This window comes from Pagrus major, chromosome 19 (assembly GCF_040436345.1).
Source record: "Pagrus major chromosome 19, Pma_NU_1.0".
Taxonomy (NCBI): Eukaryota; Metazoa; Chordata; class Actinopteri; order Spariformes; family Sparidae; genus Pagrus; species Pagrus major.
This window is the reverse complement of record NC_133233.1, coordinates 21,678,294-21,692,194: the sequence shown is the minus strand read 5'-3', so window position 1 is coordinate 21,692,194 and position 13,901 is coordinate 21,678,294. Positions and strand designations below refer to the sequence as shown.

The following is a 13,901-nucleotide window of genomic DNA, read 5'->3' as shown; positions in this document are numbered from 1 at the left end:
AGGGGTTTTAAGTGAAATGTTTCATCAACTATAGGGTGGGACACACATGGGACACACATTCATGTTCCCCTGAGGATGATTTTTTGACAATGTGCTGAAGATCTCTGTTAGATTTAAACAACACTAATTAAAAGCACTAGGAGCTATGAGGGCATTTTGGGTTCATTTCTCAGCTTCTTCCCCTCAAGATGATTTGTAATAATGCTGGTGAGCCCCTGTCTTTTCCTCTAGTGTCCTCATAGGGTCAACATTTCAATTAATCAAACATTTTGGTTTCAGGCTTTCTAGCGGCTCTTTGAGGCTGTACTTGAACACAGTGGTGCCTTGAGCTAAATGCCATCATCAGCATGCTTAAAAAATAACAATAGCTATGATTACATGGACAATACTCTTCACTCCAATTGAAGATTTCAGGTCAACTGTTTACATGAAATGGGATTAATAGGGTCTGGTGTTTACAATCAACAATGAATTTAATCGGACCAGCTGTTTGACATGCACAAAAGTGATGTCACATCATGCAGTCTTCTTCCTCGTCTGATATTTTATTCATTTTGGCACGTGTTTGATCAGCTCCCCGTCCTAAAGATGGATATCCATCATCTATTCAGCACAGTATTTTCCTTTGGTAAGTGGGACAACGTACGTCACGACGCATTTACATCAAGACGGTGGGGATGCAGCTCCATGTAAACACAGCTAATGTTAACTTGCTGATATTAAGCATGGTTATCATGCATGCTATCTTAGCTGAGCATTTTAGCATGCTTATATCTACTAATTGGCACTTGACACAAAATACAGCTGAGGTTGAATGTCGTTAGTTTTGCAGACCATAAACCAAAGTACTGAACAGATTCAAATTTTAACCTGATGATGGCGCTAGATATTTTTTAAAACCCAAAATATCAAACTAATTTAGGAAAAAGTCAGTGACTCACTGATGTCAGTTACAGTCATCTTCTGGGGAACATGAATGTCTGAACCAAATTTAATGGCAATATGCTGAATAGTTATTGAGTTACATCAGTCTGGACCAAAGTGGTGGAGTTATCCCATCCAAATGTTTAGCACGACTCTGAAATTAAAGCTACAGCAACATGTAACTGGATAATGACACAGTGGGGATATTACATGTTGGGGGAAACACCAGTTATTACACTTTTAATCAGAAAGTCATCCACGCTGACCTTGCTGTCTTTACCAATTCAAATAACCTACAAAGTGAATAATGTCCATGTGAGCCTGCACAAAGTGTCCTCAGTGTCCTATCACCTTTTGTAAGTGTGATCTCATCTTGTCGCCACATTCATGGACTGTTAACCAGCCTGTCATTCAAGCGCTCCAAATAAGCATAGGCAAAATAGTGCTGCCTCACAGCTGGCTGCGTTAATGCACCTTTCCATACAAGGAGTGGCAAGGCCAAACAGAAAAACCACTAACTAATGTGAATGAAAGCTCCAAAAACATGTTTGATATTCCTCTCTGCAAACAACAAACCAACATGATAATTATATTTCTTTGTCTTCGTGCAGCCCAGCAGGTTTCACTGCACACCAGCAATGATCAAAACCATTTAGCTCTTGAAGCGCAATAACAGTGCGGACCTGTAAAGCAGTATGAAACTGAGGACTTCAGTTATTAAATATGCATGAACCTCTGTGCTGGACTATATTTTAACAGCGCTCATCAAAGGAGATGCCGCTGTTTGTGATGTGCAGCAAACCAATCAAAGCTCGACAACAATACGTCAAATATCATTTTACACGGAGCGAGAGGCCGACCTGGGACAGTGTGGCTCTTCTCAGTGGTATCCTTTAAAGACACAACAAGTCAGGACTGTATGTGGGCTGAATTTCTAATACGTGTTTTTTTGATTCTGCATCTTCACAAGACACAAGTACCAGGGGGGGATGCGATAAAGTTTGCTTGTATATTCTGGGAACTGTTGGCCTCTGTAGCTGGTACATAAAAACAGTACAGCTAATAAAAAAATAAAAAATGAGCGTTATTCATACACACACTTGAATAAACGTCATACCCCGCTATAAAACAGTGTCACTTGCTGCTGATGCAAATGTGTCTCAGAAGTTTAACCAAACAAGATTCGATAAAACGGTTCTGACAGGACATCATGCAAAGTGGGTGTCATAAAAAACCACATATGGTGCCTCAGCCTTATTTATCCCCACATCCATTAATCCAGCATCCAGTCAGCGCCTTTTCAGTGAGGCCAGTCCTCTGAGAAACGCAGCAGGACACAGCTGGAGGCAAAACAGATGCTGAAAACCCCAGGTGGTATAAAACGAAAACAGGCCAGAGTGGAGACGTGTATTTTTCTGCCATCATTGTAGGTAAGTTCTTAATTAGCAACACTGATTGTTTTTCATCCGTTTTCACCAACAGTACCAGACAATACGGGTGTTTTTCCCTCCACAGTTTGTAAGGAAAAGCTTGAAAGGGGCACCCAAGGATGGACACAACCATGTCAATTTGCCATGCTGCTCACCTTCCCAGTCCTTGACAAGCTTAATACACCGTCACCATGGCAATGATAGACATTCACCACATCCTCCGTATCAAGGTCCTGGAGGACTCTGCCGAGTGTGGAGTTTTTGTCATCAGCGTGTACTGTGGCGAGCCTCTCCTGCTACGATTTTGGTGCAGGAAGCCCCCCTTCCGTAATGGTCAGGTGGAGCAGATGGATGTGAGGTCGCAGGCGGTGGCGGAGATGGATTTTGTTCTCCGGGTGCTACACCGCGCACCAAACTTGCCTAATAGCCACTACTGGGGCCCGTTTGTGTTGGCGCTGTGCCTCGATGCTCTTCCCTTCCGCTTCCGCCTCCCGGCTGAGGCCGACAACGGCAGCAAAATACAAGAAATCATGGAGGGAGGCGGTGAACTCACGCTGTTGCGGTGAGAAGCTTCAAATTACATTTTTTTGAAGAAAGAAAACAGTTCCTCCAGAAGCCTTCTGTCAGAAATGATAATTTTTTTTTTTTTTATGGCTGCTTCAGTGATTCAATTCTTAGCTTTAAATGCCTGTGTGTACGCTTCCAGGCTTGGCTCAAACTGTGGTCTCTCACGCCCATCCACCCCGGCCTGCTATGCATGTCCGCCCAAAGACAAACCGCCACAACATCACTGGTCTCACCACACACACACAATAGTGGGCAGAGCCCCGGGTGCTTTATGATGGTCCAAGCACACCATAACTCAGTGTGGTGAGGAAGATGAAAGGACAGCAGCAGGGATGGGAAAACTAGAGGGACACAGCGAGAGAAAACAAGGAGTGTAGGAAAGGAAAGAGGAAAAAGACGAGGAGCAAGACACAGTGGCACCCTGCTGGCTCCTTAATTAATTTCTTATGTCTTTCTTTTTATGATTAATTGAACAAAAGTGGAGGAAGACATGGTCACACAGCACTCACCATCGTAGGTAAAGTAACCTCCGTCCTTAAAGACTACAACCGCAGGAAGCTCCGGCAAAGTTACCGACTGTGGAAAACACAAAAGATAAGTTTATTCTGACAAAAGTTCCATAAATCATTTTTCACTCTGCACCTGCAAAATGTGGGACAAGAGTGGCAGCAGGGCTTTGCAGCAAACTTCTACCTTTTTGCACACTGCATATCCAGCATGGTATATGGGAAGATTATGCCAAAAGACTGTGATTAAGAACTTTACTTCACTGGAAAGGATAGAAAATCAACTACACATGGCTCCAGAGTATCAATAAGCTACTGTGCAATGAAATAATGATGTGATTTCAGCTTTTTTTCCTGTAATTCAAAAGGGATGCATATTCAAAGAGTTACCTCTGGAAAGACTTCCTCTGAAGCCGAGAAGAAGTAAGTGTAGACGATGAGCTCGGAGGCTACGTCATTGTACTTCTCCTGCAATGGCAAATGGGTCTTTCAGCATGGGCACAATAGCTTTCGATAAACCAATGTTTAACAGTTGTGAGGGCAGTCAATAGAAGGCATTACATACAACATTTGCTCTGTTGAAAGATGTCAGAAGGACTGCTCAGCTGCTGTTCTATCATTCAATCCATACACGCTTTTAGCATTGCAGTAGTTCTGAGGAAACTGCAGCTATCTTGATTCATGTTTGCGTGACATAAATGGAGCTTACTTTGAGGGGAGACTCCCCGCCGACGTACACAAAAAGCACGTCATGCCGTTTCAGCATGTGCTCAAACATCTGCTTGCTGGGAAGTGCCCGGACTGCCGGTCTGAAAAAGAAATAAAAAAACGGCAGAGATAAGTTGACTTAAATGAGTGCAATCTCACGCAGCACACACATGCCACACTGATGTGATGTAAGGACTCCCAACATTTTTGGTTTCTTGATTTCTGCGCTAGTGGCACCACCTAGTGGAGACTCAACAACCCGCAGCCGTGGATTCAAGTCAGAGCCAAGCTTTTGATCAGCCCCTCTGTCACGGATCTAGCTTGATTTCCCTCAAGGAGGAGAAATCTGTCAGGCTCAGTTGATACAGTGGCTTAAACTGGAGCATCAGAGGAGGAATCCATTCAGCTATGAAACAAATATGGCCTGCATTGATAAGCCGGGCTTTGAAGGTTCTTATTAACACAGCATGCGTTCCCTTTGAAATGAGTGGAGTTCTGTTTATTTATCAGTTGCATGTTATTTCTTCTTGAAGTGATTGAAGGCTGTGACTTACCCTGCCACCCTGTTGGCAAACTCAACAATGTCGTCTTTTGTCCTTGGTCCCTTGTAATTGTAAGCGAGATCACCCTTCAACCTGAGAAGGAGAGACAGGAATGAAAGTGAAAGGCAGATATTTTAATTCAATGTTTTGTGCAGTGAAGACACTGAGCGAAATATTCATGTGAAAATAAAATTAAACGGAAATCAACTGTGTGACACTTAACTTTGTATTCGCCGTATTTTTTTGCTTTTCATTTTAAAAACCTCATTCAATGAGCAAAAGGGAAAGAGATTCAAATTATATCTGACTAGTCAATAAACAGAAAATTAATCAGAAACTAGAGCTGAACATTATTATTTTGACAGATATTGTGATACGAGTCATGATTTTAGTGAGAACGATAATTTCTGCATTTAATTTTCACTGAAAAAAATATAAAAAATTATGTTTGTTGGTGTCTGTGACCAAACAATGATGTTCTCTTACATCTGGAGGACATGATCTGTAGGCAAAGGCATCTCTGTAGCACCACAGTGCTTCATTTATAATGCCGTGTTGTGACACATTTGACCAAAAACATTTGGATATTGCAATATTCCACATTTTCCATTTTGATTAAGTGTTCAGCCCTTTCAGCAACCATTCTGACAATTGAGTTAGTGTAGAAGTTTAATCAAACAAGGCGCTCATTGACCACTTTAATAACTACGCCTGGACAGTCTGAATTCTTTGTGGCATGGATTCAACTAGAAGCTGGAAACACTCCTTAAAGACTCTGCTCCACGCTGACACGATAGCAGCAAGCAGTTGCTGCAGATTTGTCGGCTGGAGATTCAGGCTGTGAATCGCCTGTTACATCGTATCGCAAGGGTGCTCTATTGGGCCGAGATCTGATGACTGTCGAGGTCATGGCATCTTGGTGGAAGGAGCCTAAGATGACAAGTGCTTTGTGACATGGAGCGTTAATCCCACTGGAGGTAGCCAACAGAAAATAGTTAGTCTGTGTTGATGGATTGATTGAGGAGTGGAAGCAGCTTGGGGTATTTCCCTCCCAGCCAATCAGGGTGCGACGACACCCTGCTTGAAGGCTTAAAAGAGGTTGGAAATGGCACACCGGGGGCTCTCACCCTCATACTGGCCCCTGACACATTCTTCATGTGGTGTAGTCCAAAATACAAAATTTAAACCCGAACATCTGCATGTAACGGCAGGAAAAACGGATGTTTGAACAGGACATGTTGTTCCAATCTTCTACTCTCCAGGGCTGTGCCCGCTGTTGTTAGCTGACAGGAGTGGAAGCCGGTGTGGCCGCCTCAGCCCATCCACTTCAAGACTCAACAAGATTGTGCATTCAGAGATGCTCTTCTTCATAGCACTGATGTAACACTCGGTGATTTGAGTTAGTCGCCTTCCTGTCAGCTTAAACCCATCCGACAACTCTCTTCTGACTTCTCACGTAAACGTAAAAGGCATTTTCACCCGAAAAACTGCCACTGACTGGATGTTTTTCACAAAACCTCTGGAGATCAGCAGTTTCTTAGATATTCAAATCACCCTGTCTGGTACCAGATATCATTCCACGTCAAAGTCACTTAGATCACATTTCCTCTCGATTCTGATATTTGAGCAAGTCTGCATGCTTTTATGCATTGTAACTAATCAAGTGGCCACTGAGTGTATCATTGCAAACAGAATATCTTTGGGTTTGGACAGCTGAAGAAATCACCCGGGGCTCTCAAAACTTATTAGGAGGCATAAACAAGAGACTAAATAATCGATAGTCAAACAAATAATTTCTAGATTGAGAAAATTAAAACGTTGCAGCCCTACTTTGAAGGTCAATTCCATCGATTTCACACATTAAAGTGTGTTTACAGGGTTTTTGGGACTATGACTGTATATGTGAAAAAGTTAGTATAAAGCCTTTTGTACAGCAACGACAACCCGTCTCTTACAAGCTGTTCTGATGAAATGCCATGGAAAGTTCCTTCACCACAAAAGGTCAATGTAATCCAAATCATCGCACCTCCAATGCAAAAACAAACCGCAGTTTTAGACTATCCCAGCCAAGAAAAACCGCTGGAGCTCCTACAACAAGCCGAATGCATTAAGGATTGCGAAGGTTGCATCAGCCCACGGGGTTTAATGAACTCCGGGGGAAACAGAGCTCTAAATCAAGGCTCCTTCTTGTCTCCGGGGGGAGGTATCTCATGTTCCTCGATGGATGTTTCATCACTTTCTTGGTTTAATGTTATGAACCCTGCCGTGATCCCGTGGCAGTTTCCCAAATGAGCCTGATGAAACCAAATGGGGAGCCCATTATGGCGGCACGCAGATAAATGATTCTGTTTCAAATATATGGAGGAAACTGTGCAATGTAAGACGATCATTTCTCTCAAGTCAACATGAGCCCCGCTGTAGAGCAGCTGGCGTCTACCTAAATTCATTAATTTCATATAAAAATGTCACTTGCACTTCAAAGAAGAGATAAATGGAAAAAATCAGCTGGAGTAGTTTACAGGTGGAAAAAGTAATAAACCTTTTGTTAATCATTAGATCACAAGATGAATTTAGGTGATTTGGAACATACCTGAGAAAAGTAAGAGGTAAAACACAGTTTATCCACCAATTAATGTATAATTAACAGCATCAGGGAGTGCTACACATAATATAATTTAAGCTCAAAAGGTGTGAACACTTAGTTATGTCTCAAGGAAGCCGCAACAACACCTTGTCCCCCAATGAATAAGTCATCTCGACAGGCCAAACCTCAAGAGCGTGGTAAAGGGATCCTTATAATAACACTATGCAAACAAAAAAGTAAATACACGTGGGATAGAGGAGGTGAAGGGAAAGTAGACACTATAATACAACTACAAAATGAATAAATGCCTAAATACTGAACAATAGAAGCTTCACAGAAATAGTGTATTAGCAGAAATATTGACTCATATTGTGTCCAGACCCCACAGGTCCAAAGAAATTCAATAACCCTCATAATCTCATACGGATTTCTCCAGGCCAAATTCAAAGCTGCACTGAGAGTTGAAGAAAATTACAGCAATTTGAGAGACAAGTTTTGAATCAACTGTGGAATAAAACTTAAGAGCGTCACTTACAGTTTTATTGTGGGGTAACCACGGACACCGAACTCTGAAGCCATTCCTGCAATTTAGAAAGAAAACACATTCAGCATCTCAGACAACAAATCTTTTTATTTTTCTAAAGGTTTTAGGTTTCCTGTCAACTTCTGAAAATACCACCTTCATTTAATACTAAAAGGGGGTGGGGGGTTAAAAGCATACCTATAAACCTGTCTACCCCGTGGCTAACTCTTTGGCTGCGTTGAACACAACATAGACCACTCGTGGAGCAAATGTGCAGCTGAATGCAACTTTAAACTGACTAACACCTGCAGCGCACATGCAAACAAGACGATGAGCTTTCGTTTTTTGTGCTCGTGTCTTCAGTTTTTGGACCCCGCAGCGCTGTGGAACGCCGACTTTTCACAGGGCTCGTTTATTATGGGTGATTTAACATCTCCAGACTACAATAAGCTATACGGAGGGACAAAATTACTGAGCAATGACCGCTCATCTTTTTATTGTTCATTTACTTCTCTCATTTCCCTGTCATCCAGTCTGTTTTTAGAATCTCTTGTCAGCTATTATCAAAGCAGGGCGCAGCTGAAAGGAAACAATAAATAACAATAGAAACTCTTAAAGTTTGTCTTTTACTATACAAGATATTCACTCTATTATTTCTGCAGTAAAAACTATTACAATAACATCAAGATATCATGATAACGTCACATGAGACGTATTTAAATAACACTCAAAATTCATCCTTCCCTACATCATCATCATCGAGTCATCATCATGTTGTTGAACAACACAGTCAATTAGGTTCAATCTTTGTCTCCAGCACATGAGCTACCTGGGGGACAAACAGGCTCCAGAGGACGACATTAAAGAGCTTCATCATCTACTCACCAGAGTAAGCAGTGGCATCCATCTTTCCCACGCGGACCGGCGACCCGGAGGTCTTCAGCTCCACTCCCACATCGTGCCATACTGGCTCAAGTTTTTTACAGTAGCCGCACCAGGGTGCATAGAACTGAAAATAACCAGGAGGAGATAAGATTAGATAACCATTAGATCATGTGCAACATCCTGTCAACATTTTAACGTATGATCATACAAAATATAACTTTATTTATATAGTAAAAAAACAAATTCTGGCTTTTATAATCACACAGAATCTCCAATTTAGTTTCACCTTATTTGACAGTGGCACTTGGAAATGGCAAATGGACATTTATATAGTTCTTTTCTGGTCCACAGACGACTCAAGGCGCTCTACAACGCTCGCCACATTCACACACACATTTATTATTGTCTCGCCTTTCTGCGTCTGTGACCTTGAAGTGTTTTAAGAACTGGTTTGGGCTGAACCGTCGCTATTTCGCACTTTAAAAAGATTGTCTGATATTGTGTATAACCTCTGGAATGTTTTTTATTTTAGTGACATCTCTGAAATGTTTCGACAACAAGTGTGAATAATGGTCACAGCTGCAGCCGCGCTAGTTTAAATACACTGCTGCTAACTAGGACCAGATGAGGGGCTATTTAAGACGCATCATAAACCTGCAACAACTGATTTTTTTTCATACCGTTTTACTTTGTTCATATGTGGCGGACCCTGCCACCTTTCTAGCTTCAAACAGTGTTCTGGAGACCTTATTTTCCTCTGAGAACAGCTTGTTTATCAGTTATAAAATTTTGAGTTCTTCTCCAAAACTACATAGTGCCCCTTTAAAGATGGGTGTGGTCTCATGAAATAAATAGTACTACTTCTACTATTTACAACATACAGAGCAGCTGACTTGTATACAGATTCTTTGGTATTTTCTGCTGATGTTACTGGTCATTGGTGTTTTTAAAATACTGTATACGCACACCTACTTCTTCACACATGCTACTGTATAATTCTGCCCTATACTACTCACCATCCTCTATTCTTTAACTTTCATTCATTTCCTCAGTCTTTTTGTTGTCCTCATTTTCTAACTGTATGTCTATTTATGTGTAACACATTGAACGCAACGTAAACCTCAGTCAGATTCCTTGTAAGTGTACAAATACACTGGGTGTGACGGCTGGCATGATCCCATCGGAGGATGATCTCTAGTTAAGCTCTGTTTTTATTCTCCATCAGCTCCTAAAGGAAACATTTGGCTCTTTAGCTGCTGAACGCTCCACAGTGTTCACCAGCTAGTCTCTAACTGTGTCTGTCTGTTGTTTGGTGCTGGGCAGGTGGTGTACACTGGGTGACAGAACTGCTTGCTGTTGCAGAAATGTAAATGTAAGTCTTGGGATGCAAGACAAATTTAATAAGATTCAAGCAGTGAAGTGACAATTAAGTGAAATGAATTAGATCAATTAGAGAGTCAGATCTCTCAAGCTTCAACACTTATAGAAGAAAACAAGATTTTTTGCAGCTTCACTGCCACATTAAATGTGAAAACTGACTCCCCGGGATCTAAAGAAATAGAAAATTCTTTGCTAAATCAACCCTAGATCTTTAAAAACACATTTTCCAAGATATTACACCCAGCGTGCCTACATTGAGCACTCCTGCAGCTCAAACTGAGAGTGAAATCAGCTTTGAGTGCTCAAGCTTGATTTGTTTATATGGACCCAGACACAACCTCTGATATAAACCCCCTCCGAGCCCCCTGGCTTTGCCCTGCATGCATGACTTCTCATTCACTAATCACAAACACAGAGGACAGTCTGCACACTCCCTGCCACCTCCCCCCCTCGCCTTCCTGCATCCCATCATGACTGCTGCCACTTCCGCAAGGGATGATCCGGACAGTGGCGTGCGGGATATAAAGTAAAGCACGGCTGAATGGACCCAGACTGGGTTTAGTGGGCGTGTGTGTGTTTAATGTTAGACTCACATCAACCAGCCAGATATCGTTCACCCTGGTGTCTTTGAATCTGTCAAAAAGAAGAATGAATAAGAATAAAAATATATGAGACAAAAGAGCAGCTACTGTTTAAGGTATGTGGACAGAAAAAGCCTGCAGATTACAAAAACATTCAGGTTAGAGGACACTACAAACACAAGAACACAGGAGACACAATCTCTACAGACTTCCCAGCGAAGGCATCCAATTAAAAAAGCCCTGTGCAACTGGAAACCTGAGATGAAATCAAGACTACCCCCATCTTCTCCTGCTTTAAATAACCCTGTAGGCCTTTAGCCCATTGTAAATATGTTTAAAGGTGCACTACGTAGTTTGGAGAAGAAATTTTAAATCAGAAGAGAAATATTACTGACACTTCACTGAATTATTTTTTACGCCTAAACAAACTCTCTTCATTTTAATGACTGAATAAACTGAATAAACAAACTGAGCTTAAAAGGACAACACAATTTAATACCGTTTTACTTTGTTTATATGTGGCGGACCCTGCCACCTTTCTAGCTTCAAACAGTGTTCTGGGGACCTTATTTTCCTCTGAGAACAGCTTGTTTATTCAGTTATGGAAAAGATAAATATGTCTGAGTTTGAATTTCTTCTCCAAAACTGCAGTTAGTGCCCCTTTAACGCATAAAATCTCAAATTAGTTAGGGATATTTTAGTGTATCACTTGATTGTTTATTCTGTGGTTTGTGAGTATTTTCGATCCCCACGAAAACAATCAGAGAAGCAATCAAACTTAATTTATATCGCTGCTTGCGAACAAGTCAAAATGCTTCACGGGTGATTGAAAAAAAGAAGAAACGTGGTTTAGAGAATACAATTTAAAGTTAAAATAATACAAGATAAAGATGAAAAGATGAAAACAAGGAATAAGTATGAGGATAGAAATAAAATAAAAGAACAAGAACAGTATAATCTATATAAAATATAGCAAGAAGAATATAGGGCTATGATAAAAACTAAATAAATTAAGTTTATATAGGTTTTTAGTTGCACATGCATGTCTGCACCCATATCCCAGCACCCCTCACTCACTTTCAGCTAAACCACACTGATTAATGCTTTCCCTCTTACAGGGAGGAACAAATAAGCAAGCAACCGACTTAAACTGAGATTAAAACTGAACTGCATCCACATCCAGTGTGTTGCTAAACTCGGAAGTCCATGTTTGTGTGTGTGTGTGTGTGGCAGAGACAGGAAGGTGAACATGTTGGAGCAGAGCATCACTTACGTGTCATCCAGATCCTCCACAAACCCAAACACCGCCGAACCGAGGAAAGCAGCTACAACTGTGACATGGAAACAGAGAAGAAGACGCAGCACATGTTACCTCAACGTGAACACCAGCTCGTCTTTTTTCCTTTCATCAACCGTGTCTCCTCAAACCTCATGACTGACTGAAGCATCCCCTGCTAAAGCTGTCCGAGCTAACTGTGCCTCAGGTTTTTTTCCTCTCGGTTTCTACAGCAGGAGCTTTATTCCTCGTTCAAACAGACGCCGTGCTAACGTGTAGAGGCTTGTGTCGAGCGTGAACGAGGTGCAATAAAGAGGAAAAGGTGAACGTACCTCCACAAAACAGGGAAGCTTTCACTTCTGCCATCGCTTCGAGTGGAAACAGCAAGCAGGAAATACAGCTGCTAAATCGGGAGGTGGTGCGCATGCGCGGGGGGGTCACGCAGGCTGCTGGAGGCGTCAGGCGCCAACAGCTGCATGTTGTTTAACACAAGAGACACACAAAAACACACAAAACTGCTGCGAGCACGATCATAAAGCATCTGAAATTAATAGATTATAATATTTTATTGACATAGTTTGAATTTTATATTATTTAACCGTGTTTATTTATCAAGAAACAGTGCGCTGCATCAAAGTGTTTTACATTAAGGAGTGATGAAGAGACACTAGTGTTGACTGCTGGTTCTCACCACAAGGTGGCGCTCTAAGATAATTATAATGGGCAGCAGGCCAACCGCTTCACTGACTGTGGGTAAACGTAAAATTATACTGATATATAAAAGAAAGAAAGAAAGAAAGAAAGAAAGAAAAACATAATACTGATAAATAAAGAAAGAAAGAAAGAAAGAAAAACATAATACTGATATAGAAAGAAAGAAAGAAAGAAAGAAAGAAAGAAAGAAAGAAAGAAAGAAAGACAATAATACTGATATATGAAAGAAAGAAAGAAAGAAAAACACAATAATACTGATATATGAAAGAAAGAAAGAAAGAAAAACACAATAATACTGATATAGAAAGAAAGAAAGAAAGAAAGAAAGACAATAATACTGATATATGAAAGAAAGAAAGAAAGAAAAACACAATAATACTGATATAGAAAGAAAGAAAGAAAGAAAGACGTAATAATACTAATATATAAAGGAAAGAATTAAAGAAAGAAAGAAAGAAAGACGTAATAATACTAATATATAAAGGAAAGAATTAAAGAAAGAAAGAAAGAAAGAAAGAAAGGTCAAACTCAAAAAAGAAAGGTCTAAATAAAAAATAGTAAGGTTAGGAGTGCTTCCTGAACTCAAATTGAGTTAGTTAAAGGTGCTCTGTACAGGGATATACTGTTTTTAAACATATGATTATGTATTTGTATATAAAAATACTTCATTACAAGCAGGCCAACAAACTGTATATGTACTGTGTTATATTTTATAAGATGAAAACATGTTTTGTATGTAAATCTGCAAAAACATGTAAGTGATCTGTGTAGTAACTATTAACTGTAACTGTCAGATAAATGTGGGGGTTAAAATTTCAATATACTCCCTCTGAATGTTGTCCTGTAGGCATAAAGTACCGAGTTTGTCGAGTGTAATCTGCACCTGGTTTTTGCCACTTCATGTATTTTCAGTGATTTCCACAACAAAACGAACAAAGAATGAAAGTTTCTTTTATTGCAAACATTTTTATTTTGAGAAGCTTTGAGAATAATAATTTGTATCTAATACTGTCTGAATAGCTTTAAAGTTATCAAACCTCTTCCAACATAAACTTCATTTTTTTAAAGGTTATAATTAATCTTCATTCAGTCCTTTTACACATTTACACATAAAAACATCTTAATACATCACACATGAGCGCATAGAAAATGTACGGAAGCCCCGAGGGGCAAGTGAGAAATGTTTTTCCTTCTTTGTTGATCCACTTTTGAAGTCTGATCTAAATTATCGTCTCTCCTGTGTTTATAACATGCGATCTGGTGGGGGGAAAAATATTTTGC

The 13,901-nt window shown here is 40.5% G+C and overlaps 1 protein-coding gene across 1 annotated transcript in view; it reads right to left on the bottom strand.

Moving 5' to 3' along the window:
• The window catches only part of LOC141014410 (protein disulfide-isomerase TMX3-like), a 33,075-nt gene extending 20,774 nt beyond the window's left edge, over positions 1–12,301 (bottom strand). The window contains exons 1-9 of the mRNA XM_073488177.1: positions 12,239–12,301; positions 11,904–11,961; positions 10,643–10,682; positions 8,670–8,793; positions 7,797–7,842; positions 4,690–4,770; positions 4,137–4,236; positions 3,818–3,895; positions 3,431–3,497 (exon numbers count right to left, since the gene is read on the bottom strand). Coding sequence (XP_073344278.1) covers positions 3,431–3,497; positions 3,818–3,895; positions 4,137–4,236; positions 4,690–4,770; positions 7,797–7,842; positions 8,670–8,793; positions 10,643–10,682; positions 11,904–11,961; positions 12,239–12,272 — 628 coding nt within the window. The 5' untranslated portion in view covers positions 12,273–12,301. The remainder of the gene's footprint in view (positions 1–3,430; positions 3,498–3,817; positions 3,896–4,136; positions 4,237–4,689; positions 4,771–7,796; positions 7,843–8,669; positions 8,794–10,642; positions 10,683–11,903; positions 11,962–12,238) is intronic.
• Between the last annotated feature and the right edge of the window lie 1,600 nt (positions 12,302–13,901).